General features: G+C 47.0%; 1 protein-coding gene across 1 annotated transcript in view; it reads left to right on the top strand.

Annotated features, from left to right (window-relative positions):
- HS6ST1 (heparan sulfate 6-O-sulfotransferase 1) overlaps positions 1–6,809 on the top strand; it is a 170,789-nt gene extending 163,980 nt beyond the window's left edge. The window contains exon 2 of the mRNA XM_021393830.1: positions 143–6,809. Coding sequence (XP_021249505.1) covers positions 143–851 — 709 coding nt within the window. The 3' untranslated portion in view covers positions 852–6,809. The remainder of the gene's footprint in view (positions 1–142) is intronic.

The following is a 12,092-nucleotide window of genomic DNA, read 5'->3' as shown; positions in this document are numbered from 1 at the left end:
AAATAGTCCAAGAGTACATTGGAATGGATGCCGTGATGTTGATTTCCTCTTGTCTTTTTGATGTCCACTCTACATCTCGTATTTCCAAGCATCTTTCCTGTTACTAGCAGGGAATTTATTTTATTTTCTCTTCTTCTTGTAGAAAATTCTACTACATCACCCTGCTGAGAGACCCCGTATCTCGTTACCTCAGCGAATGGCGGCACGTCCAGCGAGGAGCCACCTGGAAGACCTCCTTGCACATGTGTGATGGCAGGACACCAACTCCCGAAGAGCTGCCATCGTGCTATGAGGGCACGGACTGGTCAGGCTGCACGCTGCAGGAGTTCATGGATTGCCCCTATAACTTGGCCAACAACCGCCAGGTGAGGATGTTGGCTGACTTGAGCCTGGTGGGCTGCTACAACATGTCTTTCATCCCAGAGAACAAGCGAGCACAGATCCTGCTGGAGAGTGCAAAAAAGAACCTCAAAGACATGGCCTTCTTCGGCCTGACGGAGTTCCAGAGAAAGACTCAGTACCTGTTTGAGAGAACTTTTAACCTGAAATTCATCCGGCCCTTTATGCAGTACAACAGCACCAGGGCAGGAGGGGTGGAGGTAGACAATGACACCATCCGCAGGATCGAGGAGCTCAATGACCTGGACATGCAGCTCTATGACTATGCAAAGGACCTCTTCCAGCAGCGCTACCAGTACAAAAGGCAGCTAGAGAGGATGGAGCAGAGGATAAAGAATCGGGAAGAGAGGCTTCTTCACCGGTCCAATGAAGCACTTCCCAAGGAAGAGACGGAAGAGCAAGGACGCTTGCCCACTGAGGACTACATGAGCCATATTATAGAGAAGTGGTAGCCTAGGCAGACTTTTATATGAATGAATGATATTCTAGGGTTTCCATTTAAAAGATCATGGAAGTAAAACTGCAAAAACAACGGAAAAATATTTTATTTAAAAGCAAGTCTGTAAAACAGAAGGTAGATTGCTTCCTTAAGCATAGGGTCTTTTTACTGTTTCTTACAAGGCCGATGAGATTCTTAAAAAAAATAAATAAATACATAAAAATAAAAAAAGGGTCAACATTATAATGCAGAGGTAAAAAATGCACAAATGCAGTTACCCCCTCTTAAGGCCAAATGCAAAAGAATGTTTCTTATCCTCATAATTCAAACACAAATGGCAGAAGCAAGATTTTTTAAATCTGTTTTTCCCTGAGCGTAATGATATCAGAATACATAATTAAACAAACAAGGAAACAGAGGTGTTCTTTTGTGGATGTTTTCAGAGGCGGGATGAGAATTGCATTGCTTGTAAGTAAGTGATAACAGTGACTCAGCTGAAGATGCGCTGTGCTGTCAGGCTGTGATCTGAGCACAAGGGCAGTTGCTTCGTTTCAGCTGGCAGCCCCTGCTAGAAAGTAGAGCACCGTGAGTATAAAAGAAGAAGCAAAGCATCAGAGGATAAGAAACATGAAAACAAATTGACTGTGGCCTAAGATATGTACGTAGCACAGTGGTTTTGATACACTGCACTTGTATCACACTTCACAACTTCATAGGGAACTCATGCTCAGAGCTCCCAGTTCTGTTTCACAGGCAGGTCCCAAGCCAATATAAAAGCTGACCAAATTCTACATAGGCTCAAAGATGCAGCCCCATGTCATAGTGTCACCCTACACAATTGCCACTCATTCCTTCATCAGTATAATGTGTTAACAGCACATGAAAACCCCATCCTGCATACTGAGACAGGGAGAACAAGTGGAATAGTAATACTCCCTCGTAAATCTGCAGGACGAGTTCCTGTAAGATCCCACAAATAATCAGTTATGGCAATAGGACGAGGGGATGATTTTGTTTTGTTCATTGCTATGTGAAATACTTAACCACAACAAGCGTACAGATGTACCCGTATCTGTATTTTTAAAGTTATTTTTACTTGCTTTTGTCAAGAGATAATGGGCATCATCCTGCTTCCAGCAAAGTTGCTAGAACTGATTTAAGTGGGAACAGGATGGGGCTCTCTTCCAGAGCTGTAAAAATTTCTGACTGTGGGTCTGAATTAATGATGAGATGGTGCACATTGTCTTTTGGCAGAGTGCCTGCTCTGCAGCTCTCACTTTAAATGAACAAGCTGTGTTCAAAAAACTGGAAAGGGGAATCATGGATAATGTTTTTTTAGTCTCAGACCACTTTCAAAGCAGAACTCCTCTCTCTTTTAATGCTGGTTTTTAGGGACTCATGTAAGTTTAATCCTCCAATGTGGTGACAGTCCAGCCAGGTTCAGCTTACTGAGTTTTCAGTCAGAGAACAACAATGGCCTCCCTAATTCCTCTTCCCACTCGACAAATTGAAGTATGGCTTATTTTCTTGCTGTTGCAGGCACTTCTTTATGTGGCTGGAAGCATGGAGATGATGCCATTTCTGCCCTCTTCATGTCTCATCCCGTTACTACTCAGCTGGTAAGACCTGAACCAGCTACTGTCTGGGGTAAAATATGAATCAGATGGAATATGATTTGATTTTCAAAGGCTGTGGTAACTGCAGATCAATTATGGCATTAAAATCACAGAAGGAGAGGCAGAGGCCTGATACATCCAGTATGTCATTTTTGCAGCATCTCTCCCATCACACAAATCCACAGAACTGCTGCTCGTTTTGTACTTCAGTTCTCTCTCTGCCCTGCACACAGAGTGCCCTGTTTCCAGCTATTTCAATTTCACTCTCAGTTTTGCAAAGGAGGTGTACACCTTGCTGGTGGAGATGTTCTTCTCCAGAAGAGGGAGGATGACTAACAACTTGGGAAGAGAACCTACAAGCAGCACGTTGGGGTCGGATAGCCCTGTTACAGACCTAGTCCAAAGTCTGCTGACATCAAAGGATGTCTTGCCTGTCGATTTCAGATGGATGCTGGTCAGGTCTGTATCCTGGTGCTGCGGAGTGCTCACATGCTCATCTTAACGCGCTGTTACCATGCACTTGGCTGGTACCCTGCTTGCTGGTGGTATCACCATCTTTAAGGTTTTTTCACGAAATGATCCCTCTTTCCAGAGATGTGTATACTTGGTCATTAGCATCTGCTCCTAGCTGAAATGTGAGAAGCAAAATAAAGCAGTGTTCTGTTGTTGGCTTGGGGGCAGAAGGTATTACAAATCCATTTGCTCATCTCTGACTTCCAAGACTGGGAGGAGCTATGTTTGTTAGTTCCCGGCACTTTTATGTGTTGCTGTAACTAAAGAAAACATTTCTATTTAAAAAATGCCATTTTACAGGCTGTTTACCCACAAAACCAATATGGTAGATATAAAAAGCAACCATTTCATATGCACAGTTTGCAGCTCTGCCCAGAGGCATTTCGCTCTGATCTGCCCTGTGTTAGGGCTCCATCATGCACAAATGAGTACTGCAGCAAAGCCACATAGCCCCAGCACAGGGAGCACTCCGATCGTTCTGCACTGACAGCCAAATTCTGCTCCCATCTGCCAAGGGTGATGGTCAACAGGACCCCTGATGATCAGGACTGGTACCATAACTGGGCTCGTTTTGCCTGAGTTGTTCCTGTGTTATGGGCTCTGAGTAACCAGCTGGATTTTAATGGGTCTGTCTGCAGTGTTTTGTAAATCAGAGGCAGCCTCTGACCCCGGGAGCATGTTGGTAAAGCTTGTTCCAGTGTTTGCTTTGTAATATATTACAGTAACAAGCAAAAGGAATGAAACTACAGAGTCTCATTAACAGTTTCACTTCAACCCACAAAAGGAGGGCTGACCTCAGCACTGAGGCAGGAGTTGCTGGTTCCAATCCTGTGCCTGGCAATTCCTCCACTTCTCCACCTGTACATTGGGATTAGCTCATTTCCCCTTTGCAAAGAGGCATACCAAAGTAGCAGACGTATAGGATGCTGCAAAACAGTTCTTGAGTCTGAGTATCAGAAATGGAGAGAATGACACGAAAGCCACCCCCCGCCCCAGCTGCCATGCCAGTCTGTTCAAGGCTGTCTGCCACACTTGGATTTATTTAAGTGTTGTGTGCCAGAGCATAGGCTTCAGGGTGCACCTGGCACTATTTTCTTCCTTCTATGGGTTTAAGGGAATTCTTTTAACATGATGTGAATGTAGGTTTTTTGTGATTTTTATGTACTACAGTTCGAAGTGGTACAATTTCTTTTATTTTTAGGGCTGATGATTTGATGCTACAATAACATGAAAACAGTGTGTGTAGTTTTAAAGTGATTGGAGAACAATGGCTTTAAGTCACCCTGACAGAAGTAGTGGCCAGGTAGTATGTCCTCATTCAGTGTGTGCCCCTTCCTCCCAAAATGTTTTTCCTGTGACCCAGACACAATGACACCTTCTGCACTACGCAAAGTGTTTCCCTCTTGGGCCAGTCCGTGCCCTGTGACCTGCCTCCTGCAGGAGTCGGCAGGTTGGTTCCCCTCGAGTTCAGATTTCTCCTGGTCCTGAGACACTTGGATACACGTCCGTCCCCATGGCACATGTTCCAGGAACACCCCACGCAAAGCATTTACAGGAGCTGGGGCTGCACGAGGGCTCTCTGAGGGCTTGTACAGCCAGCAGTGTTTGTATGAGTGAGCATTTTATACAGTTCCAGGTTCCTGGTGCCTGGTTCCAGACAGAGATGGTGGGTCTCGGGTCTGCTGCCTTACGCTGCCTTGCATGTCTGCAGTCAAGAGTGAGGATGCAGGGGTTTGCAAGCAGACTCCATTCCTGCTTTGGGAAAGTGGAAAGCGCAACACGTGCTGCAGCACTAAGAAGGAAAAAGTCTTTTTTGCTTTTAGACACCTGAACGATGCAAGCTTCACTGCTTGCTGGGCATTGTTGCAGAGGAAACCTTGTGTTGCTCATTTGTCACAGCCCAGCTAGTTGTACTGAAGGAGCTGGCCTCCTACCCATGTTTCCCAGCTAGATGCCTCCCTGCACCGCCCCAAGTCACACATGCAGGACTGACGCAGGTTGCACAGGCTGGAGACCCAGGCCGACATGGGGCTCAGAGTCACTGAGGTGAAAACTTCTTGGCGCAGGATCTGTGCAAACTTCTGCCTTGCTTGAGTTTCTCCCTTCATCTCCAGCATCTTTGAGTAAATGGAGAGCACTCTAGGTGGGTGGTTCTGCACCCCGCAGTCCCTTCCATGCCTACAAAATGGGGAAGGCAATGGAAGCAGCAGAAGGAAGGCCCCAGCTGCATTGTCCCCCTCTCCAGGGCTGCCCTGTAGGAGCAGAAGGTCAGTGCAGGGCTGAGGCAGGAGCGAGGCAAAGGGACCACCGTGGTGGCAGCATGGACACTAGGCTGGGGAGTGGATGTGCCACCAAGCTCATGGAACCGCTGCGCAGAGCCCACTGCAGGCAGTGACAGCAGAGGGCAGAGCAGAGCAGGACCTGACTAACATTTATATCCCAGGGCTACAAGCTTCCCTAGCTTCTTATTCATATTTTGAGCTACTCAGACCTCCTCCTAGCCCATGGAATTTTTGAATATCACAAAAATAGTGCTACGCTAATTTGCAAGGCAGACTATGTGAAACATTGTATTTGGAAAGCCGTAGCTTGGAATGCAACACAATATCTGCAGGACTCAAATCTCAGGGCTGGTTGGTGCATTACCACCCTCTTGTCTCTGCTGACAGTAGCAGATCACGTTCCAGTGGCAGAAGTGAGCACAGGATTTGGTGTCACGTGGACCAGGCCATCCCAGCAGCAGGTGGTGAGCGGCAGCGCAGCGTGCAGCAGCGGGGTTTGTGTCTGCATGGGCCAAGCTGCCTGCAGCTGCTTGTGTTCTCTGTCCACTGTTCTGCCAAGATGAACGCAGTCCCAATAAGCACATGGGTATAAGGCCTGTGTTGTCCCAGCTGCAGGTAATGGTTTTCTCTAGTTTTGAGGCACGTAAGCTGAAAAACAAGCACGATTTGCAAATGAGTCTGTGTCATCCCTCCAAGCCCCACAGCTCCTCCTCCCCATTTTCCCCCCTTCATCTGTTCTGCAGACTGGATTGAGAGAGTTGTACAATAATGAATAATTTTATACTCACACGGTTTAGTGAGCATGATTTGTTTTGTACATACTAAAATATGATTTAACTTACTGCCCCTTTCCATCTTTTTTTCTTAAGGAAAAGACAGAAACCCCCACACTCTCTCAGTATGAAGCCCCTCTGCATTTGCACGTAGTCCACCAGGCAAACCTGCAACAGCCATCAGACTTTCCACTAGTCCCTTCTGGTGTCTGATTTTTCATACTTGTGGTTTTGTCAGAGGCTTTCTGTGCATCATCTCTTCTTTCCTCTGTGCTTTGTGATCTGCACAGGGAAGGGAAGGGCAATGCGGGCACTCTTTATTTTCCCCCTTTTCCTCTGTCTTGTGTGCATTATCTACCAAGGAACTCAGTTTTTATCTTATGGGAATTGTGTGACTGAGGATAAAAAACATGTGAAATATGCCCCCTCCCACCTCCCTCCTCCATCGGACGTATTCAGCTTCTCTGCAGTGCTTGTGCTGGAGCCATCCCATCGTGCTGAATGTGTATGGTTTGCTCTTTGTTTTGGTGTTTTTTTATCCTCAGTTGGGAACTTAAAAAAATAAAAGACAACAGTTCTACTTGAGCCACATAACACCTAAAGCTTTATATATTTATTTAAGGCATCTTACAAAAAAAAAAAAAAAAGTGTTAAAATTTTTTTTGTTTTTTCCCCTTCCACAAGGAAAAAAAAAAAAGATTGGATTTTAAAAAAAAATAGTCATCTGATTGTTTTTTGTCTAGATGAAGAATGAATGTTAGCAGACGAAATAAACCCTAAAACTGAACCTCCATGTGCGTGTCATCCTTGCTGGCCTCCGTCAGGGCGTGGTGCTGTGGGCCGCAGCGGGGAGTTGTTGTGCTGCTGCAGCGATGGTTGGGTCACACCCATTTCTTTTCCCACCAGCAGGGAGGGACAGCTGAGCCAGGCTGCTCTTCCCACAGCCCTGTACCAGCTCAGAGCCCAGTGAGGGCTGGCTGCCGCCTGGCTTGGGCGCAACACTTTCCAGAGAACCCCATGTGCCACCTGCTGCCCCCTGAGACCCAAAATGGTGGCGGTGGCACCACAGCCTCATCGCCTGTGCAGCACTGCCTGTCTTGTCCCTTTGGCGGGGGCATGGAGCAGAGCTGAGGGGAGGGCACTCTCATTCACACACAGTCTTTCTACATCATCTTTACGATGTCTCTTCCTCCTGGGAGCACCAGAAGGGAGGCGGCAGGCCGAGCAATGGAGGGCACCTCGCTGTGCAAGAAGGGGAAGACGGCAAAAAGGCACTGAGAGAGGGTGAAAGGAAGAGGGGAAATTGGTTACTAAGGAGGAACCACCAAGATGTTTGGGGGTTTTTTGGTGGGTTGTTTCACTGTTTGTTCTTTTTTTGTTTGTTTGTTTTCTTTTGCTGTCTTGGTCGCAGCAATGATTGCTCAGTTTCCTTAGGCTCAAACCCAGAATGGCCCTGTTCTGTTTGGTGAGTGTAACAGAAATGCCAAGTCATGGGTTGAAGCAGGGACCGAGCACCTGGTAGGAAGGCAGGGCCAAGCCAGGGGAGCTCAGGTGCATGCAATGCATCTGAGTGACCAGAAGGGTGGAGCCAGGATCCACCCCTTCCCAGACCTCATTTAAGGGTTGGCAGTGGAGGAAAGCATATCTTGCTGGAGATCCCTGTCCACCTTAGGCCTTTAAAGGGTAAGCAGATATTTTTCTTTTGTTTCTGAATCCATGGCTGCTGTATTTGGGCTTGTACTCATTTGCTGTGGCTAAAGACTTTGCCTGGTATGATTGCTGTACTTTCCATTGCATTACAGTGATGGTTTTCAACCTTAGAACCGCAGAGTGTCCTGAGTCAGAAGATACCCACAAGGATCATCAAGTCCAACTGCTGGCTCCCCACAGCACCACCCAAAAGTCAGACCCTGTGTCTGAGAGTTATGTCCCAGTGCTCCTTGAGCTCTGGCACTGGGGCTGTGCCTCCTGCCCTGGAGCTGTTCTGTGCCCACTGCCTTCTGGGGCAGGGCCTTTCCCTAACCCCCCTCTGGCTCTCCCCTGTCACAACCCCATGCTGTTCCCTTGGGTCCTGTTGCCCTCACTAGAGAGCAGAGCTCAGTGCTGCCTCTCTGCTCCCCCTTGCTTCCTGCATTAATTCATCTTTGGGCAGCACAGTTTCATTCCTTTTCCGTCTTAAGGATTCATGTGTGGGTCACCTCATGCTGTACAGGCTTTCAGTCAAAGAGCAGAAAGGGTGGAGGTTCCCTGACAATTAAATGTATATCCAGCAACAAGCATGTGCCGACAGATTTTTGTGAAAGTGAGCAGGGCTTAGCAGAGCACCATGTGTATAGTTCTCAGCACTTTATGGTAAGTATTGCTGTAAGTGACAATAACAGCAGGGATGTAAATAAATTACAGATAACTTAAAATTCTGGGCATTCTGCATCTGGGTGTGCTCTGAGCTGACCCAGGCACACAGATTTGGGCTCTGCTGCAGGGGGAAGCTGAGACACGGTCACACACTGACACAAAAACATCTATCACAGCCCTAACAGTAAAGCAGCATGAGCTTTACTGTAATCATTATTTCATACCATTCAGATTAAAAGGAGCAGTCAATGAAATAGTCATGAACAGAGTGGTATTTAATAGAGCATTGCCATGTATCTGTTAAAGCAGGCAGAGGTTGCAGGCAAGGAAGCTTCTCCAGCAAAGCCCTCTGTAATACAGTTGGTCTGAGAAGCAAGTGGCTTAGAAGAGAAACACACATTCCTGCATACTCATATTTTCCAATAATCTATAAGCCTAATATTAATAAAACTAGCAGTCTTCATTAATTTTAAGCAGTCCATACCCTATCTGGAGCATGTTCAGAGGAGAGGGTCCAGAGGAGGGCCACAATGATCCAACAGCTGGAGCACCTCTCCTATGAAGACAGGAGGCTGAGGGAGCTGGGTCTGCTCAGCCTGGGAAAGAGAAGACTGTGGGGAGACCTCACTGTGGCCTTCAAATATTTAAAGTGAGTTTATAAGCATGAGGGAAATCCACTTTTTACATGGGTAGATAGTGATAGGACAAGGAGGAATGGTTTTAAATGAAAGGAGGGGAGATTTAGATTTGATGTCGGAGGGGAAGGATTTTTGTTGAGATAGTGGTGAGGTGCTGGCAGAGGCTGCCCAGAGAGGCTGTGGGTACCCCGTCCCTGGAGGTGCTCAAGGCCAGGTTGGATGGGGCCCTGGGCAACCTGATCTAGTGTTTGATCTAGTGGCTGGCAGCCTGCCTGTGGCAGGAGAGTTGGAACTTTATGATCCTTGGGGTCCCTTCCAAGCCATCCTATGGTTCTATGATATTCAGGTGTTTTGGTGCATGCTGCTGTTTCTTAGGCATTAGAAATTCTTTCTCACTCACAATTTTACTGATTTTTTTTTTTTTACTGGTTATGCCATTCTCAAAAGTGTTTTCACCTGCTGAGAGTGTTCCCGTGCCTCTGTCCCATGGAAGGGTCAGCCCCCTCATGCAGAGGGGGCAGCTGCCCTCGGTTCAGAATGGACACCCAGCCAACAGCAAGAGGAGTCACATCACTGTGCTCCTGGAGCTGGGAGTGGGTGAGTGATTGCAGCGCTTTGCAAATGTTTAACAAGCTCTATGGCATTTACATAATTATTTTGCTCTCCTTGCTAATAATATCATTCTATCAGGCTGTAGTTATGGAATCCAGATGTTTGTGTTATAAATGAGTAGTAACAATAAATAACAAACATTTAATTTGTGCTGCTTTAATATATTCTAGTTCTTACCGGATTCAGATTGAGAGCTCCTTCCCTGTATTGACTTAAACCAACTGTTACACACAGTTGTGCCATGAACTGTAATGAAATTCCATGTGGCCTAACCTGGTTAGCTCAGGCTGGATACCTGATGCTGAAATGAATACGTGGTAATCAGTCATCAATTTTCTGGCACAGGCAGTGACAACATGTATAAATCACACAGCCCTTGTGAGAGTGAATGACTTCCCCACAGAGCCCTTTCCTTGGGATTGTGTTATTATTGCCAGACATTGTTTTCAGAACAAGAGCTCACAGCCAAATTAGTGAGTGCTGAGATGTTCTGCATGTAACAGCCCCCACTGGGGGGGGTACTGCTGTACCAACATGGTACTGCTGATCGCTTGTTTGTTTGTTTCTGGAATCTGAAATATTTCAATGCTACATAGGAATTCAGAAGCTGTTGCCAATTAGCCACATCCTCCTGTAGGCTGTTAAATTCTATGAGGCCAATGCACAACCAAACCTCTGTGGTGCTGGCAGTATTAAAGCACAGGCCTGTTGCTTGGTGCTGAGCTCTGGAGCCACCAGGAAGGCTCTGTTGCAGGACTGGCAGGCTTGGGGTCCATCCTCTTGTTGGTGGGGAGGTGTGCGGGCTGTCAGCTCTGCTCCCGAGCTCTGGTCAAGTGGGGAATGCTGCAAATCCAAGAGAATGCGGTCATCTGCTTGGATGATCCACTTCTGAAGTGACTAAAATCACTGATATTGGGTTATTCTGGGAGTGGGAGCAGAGGAGATAATCTTGAGGAGCAATCCCTCAACAGCAGCCTGCCTAATGTTGGCATGGGGTCCTTTAACCCAACTGCCTTGCATAGGTTTTCCTGTATTTCGTTCTCAGCCCTGCTGTGGGACAAATGAGTGCTCTCCTCACTTGGAAGATGGCTGAAAAGAAGTGTGGAATTCAGGAGGCAGTGGGTGGGCAGCCTCTGACTGCAGGCACCCACCCTGGGGAGGGCTGTGGCCCTCAGGAAGCAGCAGGCAACCCAAGCAGGGGTTCTCCTTTCTGTATACATGGGGAAGTTATTTACAGATTTCTGAAACATTGGTCTTCATTTTGTGCTTCATCAGATCTCCACTGCTGTAAAAACAGCACATTTCAGTTCATTCTAGGTGTGTACATGGCCTTATGCAAGGAGCTTCTGTTTGGACTTAGTCGTTTCCTTTTACTTCTTAGCAATGCTCATGGTTCTTTGAGAACATTAGTTTTGAATTTTTATATGTGTATATATAAAGACATTCACAAGAAAGTCATCGTGTGTCTGCTGAGGCAGTGTACCAAGAGGAACAACTGCAGCAATCACAGAAGCTCACTGTTGCACATCCGCCTGCAGGCTGCACTGTCCCACCGCACAGCGCACCTCCCTTTGTCAGCAGTCACTTGCTGGGGTCCTTCTCCTCTTGGCTAATTCTTGGTTCTGTGTGGATGTGTTTGTCCCTCTCTGCTTTCAAGTTATCTGTAGTATTTTCCCTTCCGAATGTTTTTCCCCTCTTTTTATTAAACACAGGAAAAAATTAGGAGTTCTTTCTATAGTGTGTCTGATGCTTTCTGCATTTCCACGTATTCACGTTTCTATGACTGAAACGCTGCTGCAGTTTTTGAAAAGCTGGAGGGAGAAGACTGGAGAGGCCAAGCAGAAGAGGATGAAATGGGTCAGCTGGTGTTCTGCAGATTGTGCTGCTACTGGGAGCCCAGGCCTCCCCCTCACTGTCTGCTGGCAAAGGGCACTGTCACTGGAACCTAGCGCCACGTGCTGCTATTTCCTGACCCTGATGTCAAACTGCATGGAGAACTTTCTGCGTGAGAACCAGTACAAAAGGCTCTGAGAGAACTCAGCATTGAGCAGCTTCCCGCATATGGAACTGGTGCACATTAGCTTTAATAACTGCAGCAAGTTCATTAACCTTTCTTTCCCTCATGCCCTTGTAGGGAAGTGCACAGATTCTCCATGCTCTGATCCATGCTCAGGAAATGGCTTCCACCTTCAGGACAGCAAGGCTGGGTGAGTGCAAATTCTTCCTTGCTCCTGCCAAGAAGGCTTTGTCTTTCCTGACATTTCCTTTCCTTTGTGTAAGGAGGAGGGTGGCAGGAAGGCAGCACTCTTCAGGCACCCCTATGTAGGGACACTGCTCACACATTAGTCCTTTGCTTTGTTTTCTCCTGCACATTGTCTGAAGGTGATGCAATGCAGGAGAGGCTTCAGCAGGGCTTTGGGGTAGTTGGGAAGAGCAGAGACCTGCAGGTGTCTGTAGCTGATCTA

Source organism: Numida meleagris, chromosome 4 (assembly GCF_002078875.1).
Source record: "Numida meleagris isolate 19003 breed g44 Domestic line chromosome 4, NumMel1.0, whole genome shotgun sequence".
NCBI lineage: Eukaryota > Metazoa > Chordata > Aves > Galliformes > Numididae > Numida > Numida meleagris.
This window is presented reverse-complemented; position numbering and strand designations above follow the sequence as displayed.